The sequence below is a fragment of the Mercenaria mercenaria genome, chromosome 16 (genome assembly GCF_021730395.1).
Source record: "Mercenaria mercenaria strain notata chromosome 16, MADL_Memer_1, whole genome shotgun sequence".
Classification (NCBI taxonomy): domain Eukaryota; kingdom Metazoa; phylum Mollusca; class Bivalvia; order Venerida; family Veneridae; genus Mercenaria; species Mercenaria mercenaria.
Genome location: NC_069376.1, coordinates 70,864,609 through 70,884,617, shown reverse-complemented (window position 1 = coordinate 70,884,617; position 20,009 = coordinate 70,864,609). Strand labels below are relative to the sequence as shown.

The 20,009-nt window shown below is 34.6% G+C and overlaps 1 protein-coding gene across 3 annotated transcripts in view; it reads left to right on the top strand.

Moving 5' to 3' along the window:
* The window catches only part of LOC123541575 (dyslexia-associated protein KIAA0319-like protein), a 107,680-nt gene extending 96,469 nt beyond the window's left edge, over window positions 1–11,211 (top strand). The window contains exons 19-25 of one of the 3 annotated variants that reach the window (XM_045327142.2): window positions 761–864; window positions 1,234–1,379; window positions 2,097–2,216; window positions 2,910–3,006; window positions 4,869–4,975; window positions 5,331–5,372; window positions 9,500–9,638. In XM_045327142.2, coding sequence (XP_045183077.2) covers window positions 761–864; window positions 1,234–1,379; window positions 2,097–2,216; window positions 2,910–3,006; window positions 4,869–4,975; window positions 5,331–5,341 — 585 coding nt within the window. In that variant the 3' untranslated portion in view covers window positions 5,342–5,372; window positions 9,500–9,638. Of the gene's footprint in view, window positions 1–760; window positions 865–1,233; window positions 1,380–2,096; window positions 2,217–2,909; window positions 3,007–4,868; window positions 4,976–5,330; window positions 5,373–9,499 lie in introns of all 3 variants that reach the window. The other 2 variants (XM_045327141.2, XM_045327140.2) reach the window with 2 other exon arrangements.
* Window positions 11,212–20,009: the final 8,798 nt, after the last annotated feature.

The window sequence follows — 20,009 nt, the reverse complement described above, 5'->3', positions numbered from 1 at the left end:
CAAAAACTCATTCTGTTTATGTATCACATGCACCCATTTCATTCTCAGCCATTTATTTTGGCAACTTTGTAGAAGTAACACATCATTATCTTCCATATTAAGGTCATAAGTTCTGAGTTTCTTTTTATTTAGCTGTGCTTCAAAATTAGGCATATATGTAAAAGTCTAAGAGTAAAATGGAGATTCAAAATGTTTTCTTACCTATTAGGTAGATCATGGAATGGAGACTCCAGAAGGGGACCATTCTGAGTTTTCCCGCATATTCAGTAGAATATGGAATGGAGATTCTTAATGGGAAACATTCTAAGTTTCCTTACATATTCATTAGAATATGAAATAGGCATTGAAAATAAGGAACATGCTGTATGTTTAAGAAATAATAAGTTCTCAATCGTGGTTTATCGTAGAATAACATGTGTTTTGAGTTCTTATGCGCAAGAATATATCACAAAGGTCGTAGGCCTGAGTGATATATTGTTTAGCATAAGAACGAAAAACTCTGGTTATTCTATGATAAATCACACTTTGGAACTTGTTATTTCGATTCTAACATGACATACTAGTATCAGCAGTGTAAGAAAAAATGATAACTACTTTTTACAACCGCGCTACGCACCTGGATCGGATGACGTCATTGCACGCGCGTGGGTTATTGCAGAATAACCCGAGATAGATTTTGCTCTACATGTATGTAGGTTATTTTCTGGTCGTGTTTGAATTCACCATAAACTATCTATATTGTTTTGTTGTTACATTGCAGAAAAATTTGGAAGGTCAGCTGGCTCTACTGTTGCCAAAGATGCCGTCAGAGGGTGCAGCAGTGATATCCATCCAGAGTATAACAGAGACATCATCTGCAGGGAAGTAAGTACATGTATGTCCAACATTAAGTCATGAAAACAATGTCAATCTAGATGCTGTAGTTTTTCCCCCCAAGTTTTTCCAAATTAAGAACATTTTTATGTTCTAAAATTGCAAAATTTGCAAATTTTTGATTTTTCTGATATGGTAGCAATATTGAGTGTTGGTACATACATATTTATATAGGTGTTACATAGTAAATACCTCCTTACTTTCTAAATTAAAAGTTTCTAGGAATTCAGGAACCAAGAAAATGCCCTCTAATCCTAATTACAACACCTGCAAGTAGCAAATACCTCGTCTAAAAACTGGCATTTTCTATTCAGTTTGATGAAATTGATTGTCACATCTTGTATTTTAACCTGTTTTCAGTCTCAGGATATTATTTTATGCAATGAATGTGATGCGAGATACGAGAGTGTACAGAAATGGGAAGGAAACACTGAAAGTGTTAAAGAAAAAACTGCTGTCGTCACCATATGTGCTGGAATTTAAAGTTGTCAATATAGATACCTTAGGTATGTTTTTTCATTTTTATCTTTATTCCTTTTACTTCTCCTATCCAAAAATACTGATATTAGAGGTATTTTTATATTTGTGGTTGATTTTTCTAAATTTACTCTCTCTACTGGTTGCCAATGTTTAACATCCAGGAGATGTTTTGAGTATTTAATGTGACGCATGTAACAATTTGTTTTCAAAAATACACTGACTGATCGGTTCATTTTTCTGTACAGTTTCTTATTTCTTGTAAGAAGAAAAAATATTTATTGTTTGTCAGAGTTTCCTGTAATATTAGTTTTCTGCTTTCATCTTTTATATTTTTATTGAGAGTCAGTTGTTTCTTTGTACTGACTGATATATATGTTGTATACTTTTCATGTGCTCTAAGATCTTTTTGTCAATTAAGGGTCAAAAATAAGAAATGTAAACATTTTCAGAAATATTTGCTTAAGTTATTGATTGTATCTTTTTGATCGTCGACACTGATAAAATCTGAGATAAGATTCTTTGGAAGCAGAAAACAAAATCAAGCAAAATGATAGGGTGACTTTGTTTAATTAAGTCAGTTCATGAGAGATTATGAAATGTACAGCATTTGTCATTCCCCTTAGCACCAGAAACTAAGACCAGTCTTATTTCCTTTCTTGATACTTTTACTTATTTCTGAACTCAGTTGTAATATATTGGTTTGCAGGATTAACTGGACTATTCTTATTATTGTTTTGTTGCAGTTTGCCAAAATAATTGTTCTGATCATGGTCACTGTGATATGAGGACCAAACTTTGTGTCTGTGAAGCATTTTGGACTCAAAACTTCCTCCTGTACTGGCTGCATGGAGATAGTAACTGTGGTAAGTTATCATAGTGGTGTTCTGGTTTGGAAGGATGATGATGATGATGATGATGATGACACCTATATACAGTCAAACTTCATTCGCTTGAACTCAGATAACTGGAACACCACCCTTTGCTTGAACTCATCGTTGGGTCCCAACAAAGTCCATATGTAATGTATAATTTTCAATGACTCGGATAACTAAAACAAATTTTGCTGTTCCCATCAAGTTAGATTGTATAAAACTTGACTGTGCTTTGAAATCACTGTTCTTTGTGGACTACTTTTTGTGGACTTTGTGGTTGTATCAGTCTAAGAAATTAAATTCTAACAAACAGGTAAAATCTCCCTCATTCTATGTTTCAAAGTTAAAATTAGCAAATCCATATCTCAACAAAAAAGCCATTTTGCCTTTTATGCCCTTGAAAATAGATAATTTCACAGTTGTAATAAGCACAGAAAGATAGCTGGTGATTATATGATTGGTGGTACTGATGATTATAATGCTGGTGGTCTTCATATTTATGATGATGATGATGATGATGGTTAGTTTTATAAGGTTGTCATAGTGGAAAGCTCAGATCTTTGTAAATATTAATTTCTCATCTGCCAAAATGATAAAAAAAAATGTGACAAAAGTTAGTATATTAATTTGATAATTATTTTGTACAGCAAGTTTACTGTACTTTATTTCATGCTTATGTTTCAGATTGGAGTATTTTATATGTTGTGATAGTATGTTTTCTGATTGTGATATCAAGTACTGGTGCATTGTGGGCCTGTGTCTGTTGCTGGCAGAGAAAACGGTGAGTAACTGGTACCTGTGCATTTTGATCCCCTTTGTACTGTTGTGTTTTGGTCTCTTTTGTACTTGTGCGTTGTGGACCTGAAGTGAATAATAAATTTCGGCCCTGTTTGTACTGGTGCAGTGCATTGAGGACCTGAAGAATGATAATTGTAACCCTATTGCACTGGAGCATTGTAGACCTGAACTGATGGATGTATTATGGGCTAGTGTGTGTCTTTTTTTCCCACATGTTTGTACTTGAACAGAATGATGACTGTTTGTTCTATTTGTACCAGTACATATTGGGCCTGTTTTGAACCTTTCTGTACTGGTCCATTGTGGACCTTAACTGAATAATGAATGTTTGGCTTATAATAACCAGTGCAATATGGCCTGTTTTGAACCTTTCTGTTCTGGTGCATTGTGGACCTTAACTTAATAATGAATGTTTGGCTTATTATGGCCTGTTTTGAACCTTCCTGTACTGGTCCATTGTGGACCTTAACTTAATAATGAATGTTTGGTTTATTAATACCAGTGCAGTATGGCCTGTTTTCAACCTTTCTGTACTGGTCCATTGTGGACCTTAACTGAATAATGAATGTTTGGCTTATTAATACCAGTGCAGTATGGCCTGTTTTGAACCTTTCTGTACTGGTGCATTGTGGACCTTAACTGAATAATGAATGTTTGGCTTATTAATACCAGTGCAATATGGCCTGTTTTGAACCTTTCTGTACTGGTGCATTGTGGACCTTAACTGAATAATGAATGTTTGGCTTATTAATACCAGTGCAATATGGCCTGTTTTGAACCTTTCTGTACTGGTGCATTGTGGACCTTAACTGAATAATGAATGTTTGGTTTATTAATACCAGTGCAATATGGCCTGTTTTGAACCTTTCTGTACTGGTGCATTGTGGACCTTAACTGAATAATGAATGTTTGGCTTATTAATACCAGTGCAATATGGCCTGTTTTGAACCTTTCTGTACTGGTGCATTGTGGACCTTAACTGAATAATGAATGTTTGGCTTATTAATACCAGTGCAGTATGGCCTGTTTTGAACCTTTCTGTACTGGTGCATTGTGGACCTTAACTGAATAATGAATGTTTGGCTTATTAATACCAGTGCAATATGGCCTGTTTTGAACCTTTCTGTACTGGTGCATTGTGGACCTTAACTGAATAATGAATGTTTGGCTTATTAATACCAGTGCAGTATGGCCTGTTTTGAACCTTTCTGTACTGGTGCATTGTGGACCTTAACTGAATAATGAATGTTTGGCTTATTAATACCAGTGCAGTATGGCCTGTTTTGAACCTTTCTGTACTGGTGCATTGTGGACCTTAACTTAATAATGAATGTTTGGCTTATTAATACCAGTGCAGTATGGCCTGTTTTGAACCTTTCTGTACTGGTCCATTGTGGACCTTAACTGAATTTTTGTACCAGTGCATTTTTGGCCTGTTTGTGCTGATAAATTTTGAACCTGTCTGTGCTGGTGCATTGTTGACCTCAATTGAATAATGAATGTTTGGCTATGTTAATACCAGTTCAATTTGGGCATGTTTTGAACCTGTCTGTACTGGTGCATTGTGGACCTTAACTGAATAATGAATGTTTGGCTATGTTAATACCAGTGCAATATGGGTGTGTTTTGAACCTGTCTGTACTGGTGCATTGTGGACCTGTCTGTACTGGTGCATTATGGACCTGAGCTGAATGATGATTACCTTAGATGGCAAAATCCACAAATTCATATATTCCCATGAAATAGCCATTTTGACCAAACCGCTGAAATTTCTTGCTCACAAAATTTAAAGATTTAATAGTATTATGGAGGCATGCTTCTATGTTATATATACTTATATTATAGATGTCCATGTCACAGATGTAGATTAAGGTCAAAGAAGCGTCATCGGTATTCTCTACTACAAGATGTGGACGATGAAACAGAAAGTATTGCTCTAAAAAAGAGTAAGGGTAATTGTGCTTACCTTTCCTTTATAGATGTGCTGATCTTTGTAACCTTGCTTTAAATAGTTTTAATTTTATTTTCTCTTTCTGTATATCTGCCTGTAGAAAACCCAACTTCAGATACAGAATGTTGATGAATTCATTGGCACAATTTGTTTTAAAACATACATGTATAATAATTGGGAGGAAAAAAAACAGATTGGTGAAAACAAATTTTAAAAAATGTGAAAATATTAGTAATGTTGAATTTGATAATCAAACATTCACATGGATATTGTGACAAATTCTTACTGGTGTATTTCAGTAATAAAAAACTATTTCTTAAAATTTTGAGCGCATTTTATGTTCACTTTCCCTATAGACCAATCTTGACCTAGCAGAACCAAGGTGCTAGGACAGCGAGGTAGTATGTTGTTGGTTAGAAAGTTTTCTTGTTATGCCCCCATTCGAAGAAGGTGGGGTATATTGTTTTGCAAATGTCGGTAGGTCGGTCTGTCTGTAGACCAATCCGTTTCCAAAGAATGCTTTGGCCTAGGATCATGAAAGTTGATAGGGAGGTTGGTCATGACCAGCAGATGACCCCTATTGATTTTGAGGTCAGTAGGTCAAAGTTCAAGTCACAGTGACCCAGAACAGTTAAATGGTTTCCGGATGATAACTTGAGAACGCTTGGCCTAGGATCATAAAAGATGATAGGGAGGTTGGTCATGACCAGCAGATGACCCCAATCGATTTTGAGGTCAGTAGAGTAAAGGTCAAGGTCACAGTGATCCGGAACAGTTAAACCATTTCCGGACGATAACTTGAGAACACTTGGGCCTAGGATCATGAAAGTTGGTAAGGAGGTTGGTCATGAACAGCAGATGGCCCCTATTGATTTTGAGTTCAGTAGGTCAAATGTCGAGTTCACAGTGAAGAAGAACATTTAAACCATTTCTGGACAATAATTTGAGAACACTTGGGCCTAGGATCACGAAACTTTATAGGGATGTTGAGCATGACCAGCAGATGACCCCTATTGATTTTGAGGTCTAAGGTCAAGGTCGCAGTGACCAGGAACAGTTAAACCATTTCCAGATGATAACTTGAGAATGATTCTGCCTAAGATAACAAAACTTAATAGGGAGGTTGATCATGACCAGCAGATGATCCCTATTGATTTTGAGGTCAGTAGGTCAAAGGTCAAGGTCATGTTGACCCAACACAGTAGAACAGTGCACAGTGACCAAATCATTTCTGTTCCTTGTGCAAGAACTGAATGCATCAAGGGGGGCATTTCGTGTTCTACGAGCTCTTGTTCACATAGGTTTTAATTATTGATTTCATGGTTACCAGTCTCATTTGTGGTGTTTAGAGTTCATGACAGATCCTCATTTGTGGAGTTCAAAATTCATGAAAGATTTTCATTTGTGGTGTTCAGAATTCATGAAAGATTTTCATTTGTGGTGTTCAGAATTCATGACAGATGATTAATTGTCTTTTGGGACATGATGCAGATTAATATTCACAAATATTTTGATTTTGTAATAGAAACTAGCAAGTACTTGCAAAAATAAAACTGTTGCAAATATTACCCAGTCTACAGTAATGCTGAAAGTGTCTCATTCTTTTGGCATACAGACACTAAATAGGAAAATAGGAAAATGGCGCAAAAAATGGTAGTTGCATAATGGTGGATTCAAATAGTCCCCAGTTGTTTTTTTTTGCTTTGTAGAGCTATTTTCCTTATTTTCTTTGCATTTTTTTTTTTAGCTGAAATTTAATGACAGATCTATGCTTGACATTTTGTCATGGATACTTAGGTCATACACCACCACTATAATTTGAGGTCTCATTGTTTAGCTGATTTTGCAGTTTGTGTGTTTGGCTGAAATTATTATGTCTCCCCCAGGAGACATATTGTTTTTGCCCTGTCCGTCCGTCCGTCCTTCTGTCCGTACGTCACACTTCATTTCCGAGCAATAACTGGAGAACCATTTGACCTAGAACCTTCAAACTTCATAGGGTTGTAGGGCTGCTAGAGTAGACGACCCCTATTGTTTTTGGGGTCACTCTGTCAAAGGTCAAGGTCACAGGGGCCCGAACATTGAAAACCATTTCCGTTCAATAACTAGAGAACCACTTGACCCAGAATGTTGAAACTTCATAGGATGATTGGTCATAAAGAGTAGATGACCCCTATTGATTTTGGGGTCACTCCATCAAAGGTCAAGGTCACAGGGGCCTGAACATGGAAAACCATTTCCGATCAATAACTAGAGAACCACTTGACCCAGAATGTTGAAACTTCATAGGATGATTGTACATGCAAAGTAGATGACCCCTATCGATTTTGGGGTCACTCCATTAAAGGTCAAGGTCACAGGGGCCCGAACATTGAAAACCATTTCCGGTCAGTAACTTGAGAACCACTTGACCCAGAATGTTGAAACTTCATAGGATGATTGGTCATGAAGAGTAGATGACCCCTATTGATTTTGGGGTCATTCTGTCAAAGGTCAAGGTCACAGGGGCCTGAACATGGAAAACCATTTCAGATCAATAACTAGAGAACCACTTGACCCAGAATGTTGAAACTTCATAGGATAATTGTACATGCAAAGTAGGTCCCCTATCGATTTTGGGGTCACTCCATTAAAGGTCAAGGTCACAGGGGCCTGAACATTGAAAACCATTTCCGGTCAGCAACTTGAGAACCACTTGACCCAGAATGTTGAAACTTCATAGGATGATTGGTCATGAAGAGTAGATGACCCCTATTGATTTTGGGGTCACTCTATCAAAGGTCAAGGTCACAGGGGCCTGAACATTGAAAACCATTTCTGATCAATAACTAGAGAACCACTTGACCCAGAATGTTGAAACTTCATAGGATGATTGATCATGAAGAGTAGATGACCCCTATTGATTTTGGGGTCACTCCGTCAAAGGTCAAGGTCACAGGGGCCTGAACATGGAAAACCATTTCCGATCAATAACTAGAGAACCATTTGACCCAGAATGTTGGAGCTTCATAGGATGATTGGACATGCAGAGTAGATGACCCCTATTTATTTTTAGGTCACTTGATCAAAGGTCAAGGTCACAGAAGCCTCAACAGTGACTTGAGAACCACTGGGCCAAGAGTGTTGAAATTTAGCGGGATGATTGGACATGCCAAACAGATTATCCCTATTGCAGCCAACGATCAGTGTCTCTTTGACTTTCGCTCCTGACCCCTATTGACTTCTTGCCTATAGGACTTTGCATTGGGGGAGACATGCGCTTTTTTACAAAAGCATTTCCTAGTTTTTCTTGCATCAGACATGACCCCCACTTTTCTTTTGTTTTTTATTCAGCACTGACAATATTCTTCAAGAAAATGTAAGTAACAGACATTTGAAATGGGTCCTGATGTGTGCTGCAGCCATTGGAAATATGTCAATTTTATATAGAATAAAGAAGAACAGCAATTAAGTGTGTTGTAACCTTTTCTTGAAAGCTTTTTTATTACTGCTTAAGCTGATTTTTTTTTTTTGTTATGGAATTGACAGTCTGTTTCATGAGGAGTGCTTTTGCCTTGTTATTCTGGTGCCTAGCAAAGGTGTAAGAGGGAAGGTGGTGGGTGGGGTACCTATTGGTTTGAACGAGACTGTCTCTTGAGATGTCTGGTATGTCCAGCTCACCATATGTGTGCTGGCCAATTTCTCTCATAATTATTGTGCTGGTTTTCCATGATGACCTTTAAAAAAGTTTCAGTTTCTGTTCCAGTTATTTTAGTTTCTTCAGAACTCTTTTTATTTTAAGAGGAAAATATATTAATCAGCCTTTGCTGACAATTCTAGATTATTTCCAAAACATTTTGAGCTTTATAATGGGTTTTAATACTTTAGATATTAAGAATATCAAAATACTGAGTTAATGCACATATTCTGGAGTAGGATTGTAAAATAATCCTATAATGGTTCACATGATAATTGGAAAGTGTTGAGGTTTTAATCTGAAATCTTTAGTATTAGTGGGAGATTCATTTTAAATGGATTTCATGACAGCCTTAGGTCACAAATGGACAAATAAAACTTTTTTTTTCATTTTCAAATCTTAAATCCACAAATTCATAACCATAAGAATATTGTAAAGATATAAAATCCTAAAGTAAAAAAGTAGTGTTTATTTATTATGGTGTCACCATTACTGAAAAGGTCAGCCATGTTTATTATGGTGTCACCATTTCTGCAAGGGTCAGCCATTTTGGCTTATGAGACACCTACATACATTGAACAGAATTATTTCCTGATTCCAATTTCTTAATGCCAGGCACAGGCAGGTAGGTAATCGGTAATCATTATTTAACTTGCTGGAAGCTCACTAGCTGGTCTCACTTCAGTAGCAAGATGCGCCTGTGACCCACCTCTGACAGGGTTTGAACCTTCGGCCTCCCAATTATGGGGCAGGTGCCTTATCTATTAGGTCATGGCAGCTTGGTAAAATAATTATGTGTGAATTCTTATGTTGATAATTTATGAGGACTTTATCATTTTTTCTTTACAGATAAAATCCAAAACAGCAGTGTGATGATCTCAGAATCAGATTTTTCCACAGAAGAGGAAACATTGTTTGTGAATCAGAAAAAGACAAACGGGCATTTAGGTCAAATGAATGGCATCTCTAAACAACATTTAAAAAATTCGTTAAAAACATAGTGTAAAGTGATATTTCGTGTTGTTGGTCATTTAAAAAAAGGCTGTTTTAATTTTATATGTAATGTAAATATGTATATAAGATTTTATATATTTCGTGTATATAATTATGTACATAATGTCCAAGTGTATTTGAATTCAGAAATTCATATTGTATTATGATTAGGCAGACAAGTATTGTTTGTTTCTGTATTCATGACCAATATATTTAGGGAAGTCAGTCAGCAAAACCCTATTATTGTTTACTTTTGTTTGTGAAGGATAAAAAAAAAATTGTTTATTACATGTTTTTTGAGTTTCATTTTGAGAAAACTGAATAATTTGTTTTGAACACTTACTACTTGATGTTTGCATGAAATGCAAACTAATATCGGAAAAGGTCCTGCTGACTCAACAAAAATGAAAATAGCTTGAGTCGTACAAAGAAATCGCTTAGAACTTTTGTGGTAAGGGGCAAAATTAATAAGTTCTATCAGGTAACTGGAAACAGATAATAATTTGTTTAAAGCTCTATGAATAATTGAGAGCAGTGTGAGTGGAATCATTCATCTTTGCAAGAAATTGAATACTAAAGTTACTTGTTAATGAAAATTATACTTCTTGTCAAGACAATACTTAAAACTGGCTTGAAATCCCTGAAAATTACATAACTAACATAATATAACTAATATCTAAATATATAAGTGTTAAATACTGAAGATTTCCTAATTTTAAATAAGGAAAAATGAATTCAGTCGTTTGTTACAGACCCTAAGGAACAAGTCACAGGGAACATTTCCTCACTAGTGCAAAAATTTTAATTTACTGTAAATGCACATATTTTCACTGGGTCAGAATTTCGCAAATGAAAAATTTTAAGTATGTTCGCAAGGTTCAATATTCGCGAAATTGTAAAAGTGGTATCCTAATTGAATTTGAATTATACTAATGGTGAAATTTGATGCAAGGATTTATTTTCGTGAGATGTACGGCCTCGCGAATATAGCGAAAATTAAACCCTTAAGAAAATTTGCTGCTTTTACAGTACAAGGATGAAAATGATATGGTGAGAGCCAAAAATAAAGAAAACCAGCTACCTCTCTGATTGAGAATTGTCTTCCATCTTTGGAAAATCTAGACACCTCAGGGGTGTGGGGGTGGGGTGGGGGTGATCCTCTGACTGGTTCCCTATGGGGTTGTGTTTTTTTGCATTAAATGTGATAGTACTTAGCATTTAGCCAAAAATGTTGATCAGTTATGGTTTGTGTACAATCTTACTGACTGCTTATATATGTAACAGAGAATTGGATCTTGAAATCACTCGTTTTAAGTGCAATATGTAATGTATACCGGTATATACTGACCATAAAAAATTTGGCCCTGTTAATGGTTTTATGTATTTCCTAAGGAAATGCAGCAATCTGTGAATATATAATGTGTACACGATAACTGCAGTTATGTGTTAAAGACCTTTTTGACTGAGTGAAGTGGAAATCATTATCATTTCTTTGTAAAGTTTGTAACTGTAATAAGAACGAATCCAAGAAGTAAAAATATAACTTTTGACTAGCATTAATAAAATTTTATATTCAGACTTACTTGTAAAATTACCTCCCTTTAAACATAAATCTGATTTAGTTGCCTAACACTAAAGATAAAAAAGATTTTATGTAAACTTATTCTATTAAATGATATCTTGTGATCATTACAAAGCAAAGATAGAAAACTTCTTAATATTTTATGACTTTGGAGCAGTTGATTGTTGCTGTTGGTAAGGTGTCTAAAAGTAGAGTTGAAATTTTGATGGTCATTACAATAACCAGACAGAACAATTTTTAGTTGTCTTTCCTACTTATCAAAACATTCCAATGCAAATCTCAGAAACTTGACTTCGGTGTTTAAAAAACAATTGTGATATATGAGCCTCTGATGTTGTATAGCAGCAGCATTTTCTCCAATTTATTTAAGTATTACTATGTATAGGACTTAAATATTATAAAGGGGAGAAAATTGTGCAGCAAGACCGGGACTCGAACCTAGGGCCTCGGAATACCGTTCCGATGATCTACCGACTGAGCTACCCGGCCACCTAGGCAACTTCTCCCCTTTTTAATATTCAAGTGCTATACCGTGACATAGGCAAAATGAAAAAATGAGAAGCAGGTAAACACTAGCATTATAAAAAGAACAAAATTTCATTTTAATTGTCTGGGATATTTTAAAGGAAAACAGGTATTAAAGGTCAGATGGTACTTTTGTTTTGATGTTCATTTCAACAAATGTAAACACTTATTCAGCAACACAAACAGTTTATGAACTGTTGGATGTCTTTAAAGGCTGTATGTTTTGTTCAGCACAATGTTAATAAGAAACTCGGAAAAAGAAAGTCATTTCTTTGGACTCAACAACATGAAACAGTTTGCTAATAGCAGCCAAACTTTTGTAGTCCGTATTAATGTTTGTGTCTGACCCAGCATAGGAGAATTGAGAGGAAAGAAACTAGTATCTGTATTATATAACCTATATTGTAGAACTCATTCAAAATCAAAATGATTTACTTCCCTTTATATATTCTTTAATTATAAATTATGTAAAAATTACAGTAGCACTGATCATTTATTAGATTTTATAAGTCTGTGTATTACACCTTTTTTGAAGATTGTTATTTTAATTACGACTGATATTCTTTATTAGATTTTAAGTTATAAATGTATTCAAAAATACAAAAAAGAATAAATGTCGTGAAATTAGAAGGAAGTTCCATATAACTTTAAGTTTAGATTTATAAACAGTTATTCAAATAAACTTTGAGATGAAGTATAAGATTATATCAAAATGTTAAAAACAGCCAATTTGTATTGCCATTAGATACATGTACATATCTATATCAAAATTATTTTACAATAGATTGTTTTTATTTAAACTTGTGAAACTTGCATCTCATTCCCAAGAGAGAACTGTTTCTAATTTTGAACATTTTTATAACTTTTAGGGTTGGGTTATATAAAAAATTCTTTCATAGGACACAGAATAGTTTAATTCTTGTTATGAAGACTAAAGGCTGAAAATATTGACTATCAAAACATGAATGAATACTTGGAGAGTGAAAGTGGAATGTCTAGATTGTACAAATCACATCCTTCATGTGTCTAAATTATTTTATTAATTTGTCCGATTTTTCACTATTATCTAAATCAGGTGATTTTTATGGGAAGCATTCCAGTATTTATTTCATGGTATGTATTTTTGAAAGGAGGAAACCTTGTGCATATGACTGTATTAAATGCAATTATTAATCAGTGCCACATTAAATTTCATGACTTATTTCATTGGCTTTGCATCATGAACTTACATAACGCTATTTCATTGGCTAAAAATGTAAACAAAGGCTTCCCAGATAATAGGGATTTCTGGGATGCCTCTCTCACTCCTTATTTCTAGAACTTTGATTTAAGTTTCACCATATTTACTTTACTATGTATAGATTCGATATTCTTTTAAATGGGGATTAATCATAGCCTTGCAAGGGATGGATTCTAGACATTAGTTCTTCATGACATCTTGGCATTTAGACTATGTCTGAAGTCATTTGTCCTTCACTCTGATTCATTAATGGAAGTTGTCAGTTACTGGAACAATTCAGAAGTGGTCACAGGAACCCTGTTTAGTGTTCAATTACTAAATTACTGTTGAAAAACAGCATTAAACCCCAATCAAATGACAGCATTCTTCAAAAATATGTAACTTGTACTTAAGTTCATTTAGGATGACTAAGCCAATACTTGATGTTTATAATGCTTTAAATATGCAAATCAGAATGCATTCTTTCATGCAACTTGCTTTATATGCAATACTGCTGCTAATACTCGTCTTTATGCACTGCCTTTAATGCTTGATATAGAGTTAAAGTCAAATGGTGTTGCGTAATAATTATGCATATTAACCTTTACCCTGCTAAATTTCTAAAATGGACTGGCTATCGTTCAATTTGGGCAGTACCATTTATTATTCTAAGGGGAGCTCACTAAAAACTTGCTGGCTGAATAGCAGACAGTGCAGATGTGCAGGCTGATCTTGGAATCACTTTGTGCAGCAGGCTAGAGGTTAATTGTACCTGTAATCCAGCATTAAAAGTCACATGGTGTTGTGTTTATTTATTTCTTTATGATTATGCATTATAGATCAAAATATGAAATCCATTAAAATCTGCAGTATATTTTTCATTTTTGTTTTATGCATGTTTTGATTTTTTCATTATTGTAAAATAATTGTTTTGAATATTTTGATTTGGGGCATAAATTTGCTTATTATTATATATTGAAACTGTATTTGCTATGTTAATACATCATAGTGAATCTGCCACTCCCTGAGATGTGGATAAGGAAATCTGTGTTTAAGACTCATCTTAAAATGACATATCTCAGACCAAGGGTGGGATTTTCTTATCCACAGGTTGATAGATGTGGTAGATTTTATTTGTCACTGTTTGGAGTACTTTTCTGTTCATAAGTTTGCAAGCAATAGCTTGTTCATTTATTAGATGAAGTAGTCCATGACCAGTATGAGACATTGATGTGAGATAAATTTCTCTAAAACTGATATTTCTTCTTGAAATACTATCGTCTTGTATGTGAAAAACATTTTTTTTTTGTTGGATTTTGGTTTCATCATGTATGTGGCGGTATCCAATATTGGGAAGATTTTTTTTGTAACCATTAATATGCTTTTGTACAACACATGTATGCATAGAATGCTTACTTAGAACTTTGTAGTGATGTATTATAATGATTTTTGTTATTTTACTTTTCAAGTTGTCTCACTAAATTGTTATTTTTCATGTCATTAGGAGGGTGGGGTTGTGATTTCATATTTAATGGATATCAGTCTTTGTTTCTGTCAAGGTCTTAATGTGTCAGAATGCAGGATATTAAAAAATTGTTTTTTACAGTTTAGCCTACACATTCAAATTATACTGGTAAATCTGAAGTTTGAAGTTTTAGACATGTAGATTTACATGTATCAAGCAGTTTATCCAGTTTGTACATGGGTTTTTGCAAATGTTATACATGTATGAAACTCAGAAAAATAGTAAAGGGATTTACTACGTATTACATGTGTCCATACAGGTTCTGAAGTCACAATCTCTCCATTTCTATGTGTCTGTTTTTAGCTCACCTGAGCACAAAGTGCTCAAAGGTGAGCTTTAGTGATCACCCTGTGTCCCGCGTCCGTCCGTCTGTCGTCAACAATTTGACTGTTAACACTCTAGAGGTCACATTTTTGGCCCAATCTTAATGAAACTTGGTCAGAATGTTACCCTCCATAAAATCTTGGATGAGTTCGATATTGGGTCATCTGGGGTCAAAAACTAGGTCACCAGGTCAAATCAAAGGAAAGGCTTGTTAACACTCTAGAGGTCACAATTTTGACCCAATCTTAATGAACCTTGGTCAGAATGTTACCCTCCATAAAGTCTTGGACGAGTTCGATATTGATTCATCTGGGGTCAAAAACTAGGTCACCAGGTCAAATAAAAGGAAAAGCTTGTTAACACTTTAGAGGTCACATTTTTGGCCCAATCTTAATGAAACTTGGTCAGACTGTTACCCTCCATAAAATCTTGGACGAGTTCGATATTGGGTCATCAGGGGTCAAAAACTAGGTCAACAGGTTAAATCAAAGGAAAAGCTTGTTAACACTCTAGAGGTCACAATTTGTGCCCAATCTTAATCAAACTTAGTCAGAATGTTATCCTTAAAAAAGTCTTGGGTGAGTTTGATATTGGGTCATCTGGGGTCAAAAACTAGGTCACCAGGTCAAATCAAAGGAAAAGCTTGTTAACACTGTAGACGCCGCATTTATGACTGTATCTTCATGAAACTTGGTCAGAATGTTAATATTGATGATCTTAAGGTCCAGTTTGAATCTGGGTCATGTAGGATTAAAAACTAGGTCACCTGGTTGAATCAAAGGAAAAGCTAGTTAACACTGTAGAGGCCACATTTATGACCATATCTTAATGAAACTTGGTCAGAATGTTTATCTTGATGCTCTTTAGGTCAAGTTTAAACCTGGGTCAGCTGGGGTCAAAAACTAGGTCACTAGGTTAAATCAAAGGAAAAGCTTTAACACTGTAGAGGCCACATTTATGACTATATCTTCATGAAACTTAGTCAGAATATTAGACTTGATGATCTTTAGGTCAAGTTTGAATCTGGGTCATGTTGGGTCAAGAATTAGGTCATGGGGGCAAATCAAAGGAAAAGCTTGTTAACACTCTAGAGGCCACATTTATGACTGTATCTTCATGAAACTTAGAATGTTAAACTTGATGATCTTTAGGTCAAGTTCGAATCTGGGTCATGTTGGGTCAAAAACTAGGTCACGGGGTCAAATCAAGAGAAAAGCTAGTTAACACTGCAGAGGCCACATTTATGAACATATCTTGATGAAACTTGATAAGAATGTTAATCTTGATGATCTTTAGGTCAGTAGGTCAGGTGAGCGATACAGGGCCTTCATGGCCCTCTTGTTTTTAGCTCATCTGATTTTTTGAAAAAAAATGATGAGTTATTGTCATCACTTGAGCGGTTGTCGGCGTCGGCGTCGGCGTCGGCGTCGGCGTCTGCGTCGGCGTTGCCTGGTTAAGTTTTATGTTTAGGTCAGATTTTCTCCTAAACTATCAAAGCTATTGCTTTGAAACTTGGAATACTTGTTCACCATCATAAGCTGACCCTGTATAGCAAGAAACATAACTCCATCTTGCTTTTTGCAAGATTTATTGCCCCTTTTGTACTTAGAAAATATCAGATTTCTTGGTTAAGTTTTATGTTTAGGTCAACTTTTCTCCTAAACTATTAAAGCTATTGCTTTGAAACTTGGAATACTTGTTCACCATCATAAGCAGACCCTGTACGTCAAGAATCATAACTCCATCTTGCTTTTTGCAAGATTTATTGCCCCTTTTGGACTTAGAAAATCAGTTTTCTTGGTTAAGTTTTATGTTTAGGTCAGCTTTTATCCTAAACTATCAAAGCTATTGCTTTAAAACTTGCAACACTTGTTTACCATCATAAGTTGACCCTGTATAGCAAGAAACATAACTCCGTCCTGCTTTTTGCAAGATTTATGGCCCCTTTTTGACTTAGAAAATATCAGATTTCTTGGTTAAGTTTTATGTTTAGGTCAACTTTTTCTCTTAAACTATCAAAGCTATTGCTTCGAAACTTGCAACACTTGTTCACCATCATAAGCTGACCCTGTACAGCAAGCAACATAACTCCATCCTGCTTTTTGCAATAATTATTGCCCCTTTTGGACTTAGAAAATCATTTTCTTGGTTGAGTATTATGTTTAAGTCAACTTTTCTCATAAACTATTAAAGCTATTGCTTTAAAACTTGCAACAGTTTTTCACCATCATAAGTGGACACTGTACATCAAGAAACATAACTCTATCCTGCTTTTTGCAAGAATGATGGCCCTTTTTAGACTTAGAAAATCATGGGTAGGACAATATTTCTATTACACAAAAAAAATCAGATGAGCGTCAGCACCCGCAAGGCGGTGCTCTTGTTTTTATTTTGTGTAGCAAACCAGTCTGCTGATGCTGTTACTTCGTTTAGCCAGACCTCTTATGATCAGCATTATAGAATATTTAAGACGCCCATCTGTGTATGTGTACTTTTTGGTTAAAGAGGATATTTGTGGGATCTATTCAAATGCAGCTCACATTGTCATCATACTGAGACACAAAAGTAATACATATTTCAAAGCTGCCAAACATAAATGTATTGAAATAATGCTACTGTTCATTACATGAAAGATTTAAGACAGAATAGACATAAGTTTTATTGACACAATTCAATAACAAGTGTGACTGTCTGATATACAAGAACATGACGTACACTTAATTAAGATGGGGCAATATACCAGGTATATGGCAATATACCAGGTTATGTATGCATTTTTTTGTGTCAGTATATTTGGTTTTCATAGTGATGGTTAATTTTGTATTTGTAGGTCATGAAAAAGTCCCAAGTGTATTTGAGATTTCAGCTTCATTTGAGAGGCTATGTATTGCTGATTTGTTTCAGCACACTTAATAGCTTGTATATTTTATATTATGTCATGCAATAAAATTGTAATGCTTTATGCTTGAGATTTTTCAGTTGAGATATTTTTGTTGTTCTGAACTTAATGTTATGTTATGTAATACACACAGTCTTAAATCTACAAATAATTGTTCATTCTTCTGAGATTTATCTATTTATAAAAGATATTTTGTTCTTACTTTGTTGAGTTTGATTATTTATAATTCTATATTACATTATTTATTGATTTTGTACATGTATGTCTAATTAACAAATAATCAGGGCTTCCAAATGGTTTGTTTCCTATTTACCATGGTTCAGAGTTCAGATGTGTAGGAATTTAACCACGAGATCTCAACAATATCCATGGTAAATTAGACAATAAACCACAAGAAGGCCTTGATTGTTTTCATTCTTACATGCTCGTCAAAATATTTTAATAAATATTATGCTGGACTTTATTTACCCGAGGAGTAATGAATCGGACATCATGCGATTGATCAGACAATAGTAATAGATGAAATTCAGTGGAGTGCAGAAACTCATTGGCAACAGTTAATATGTTATCAGTGGATTGGATATCCCACTTGTTTTAATATGCACTGCCCATCCCACCTAAATGTAAAATGGATGCAGTGGTGTGGTTGTAACACTTCCTATGGAACAAGGGGTTGTGAGTTTGAAAATCACTAACATTAAGATTAGTTATAAATATTGGTGCTGTACACCTGGCATGCTAAAGTACCAGTGGACTTTCTGGAATTAGAATGTCTTCTCTATCTTGCCTTATCCTTCAACTACAATTACTGTCAGAGTTCTGGAGGAGACCCGTAAATCATTTATACTCCCAACATTTCATTTCCTGATCTAATTATGGAGTTAATTAATTATGAATGTAGTATGGAAAACATGAAAATTTATATGTAGAGAATATTTTTATAAAGAAGTAATCATGTTTGTTAAGTTTGTGTAAATATAAACATTGGTTAACTATATTATTGTATTATGATATAACATAAGAAAATTTTAAGCCTCAAACTTAAGTGTCATACTAACTAAAATATATAATACTGTGAAATCATTTTTATTCGCGTAGGACGAATTTTCGCGTATTTCGCGCTAGGACTGATGCGCGAATTTAAGACCGCGCTATTATTATTTTTTAATTTCATTTTTTTCATTTCAAAAATTGAAAGTGCGCAAATTAAAGCCCGCGCGAAACAGTCCTTTTTCACGTTTGCACGAAAATTCATGCCAGCGAATTTAAATGATTTCACAGTAATGTTTAGTGGATTTTCTATTTAAACCAACTTATTTAGCTGATTGTTCTGCTCATGGTTGCTGTCTTGAATTATCTAGACTTACTTTAGATTTTTGGAATTGTCAGGATTCAAAATAAACCTGAAGACTGACAAACTCACTCACTGAAACCCTGTAAAATAAGAGATGGGGAGTGTTTAGTCATTGTTATATGGTACTCAGATTTTGAGAGATTTTGGTTTTACTTTTATATAAGATACGGTACTAACAAAAATCTATATAAACTAATTGTGACAAACCAGTGTAAAATTCAATATTATATTGTGATCTAATGTTATGTATAGACTGTATATACATGTTGCTAAGACCAAACAAATTGTATTCTGACTATGTGTGCTGGTGTGGTCCAAATGTAACAGTGGGCACAACATAATGGTAATACATGAGTGTTTTCTCTATTTTTGCCTTTTGCTGGTAGATGCTATTTTTCAACAGCATTTTTATGCTATAGAGGGGTATTTTTTTATGCATTTTTAGCTTAACTATTCCCATAGTAGTGAGAATCTATTATACGCCTCTGGCAAAAAATTTAGAATTTACTGTAGTCTTTGAAACTCAATCTTGCTTTTAGGCAGATATTCTTCGCAGGTTGCTATGCCACAACTCATTTCTGCATTCATTTATTTTGGTAGTTGGAATTGCTTTAGTTTCCATCCATCCATCATGCAAAATCTCCATTCATTTTTAATTAACAGTTGACATGAATATATACCTTGATATGAGTTGTAATACTTATAGGTTATTAGCTTTGAATCGGGAAATATGCATGAGTTCTTTAGCGGAAATATTGCACAACTTTAGGCGCAATATTCTGCCAAAGAACAAGTGCATATTTTCCTAATGCAAAGATAATAACCTTTTTATTACATACACATCTACAAGTATAAATATAATGTTCCTATCATGAATTAGTTCAACACCCTGAATAGGATTGACAATACTGAAATAAATAAAAAAAAAATAGTGCAAC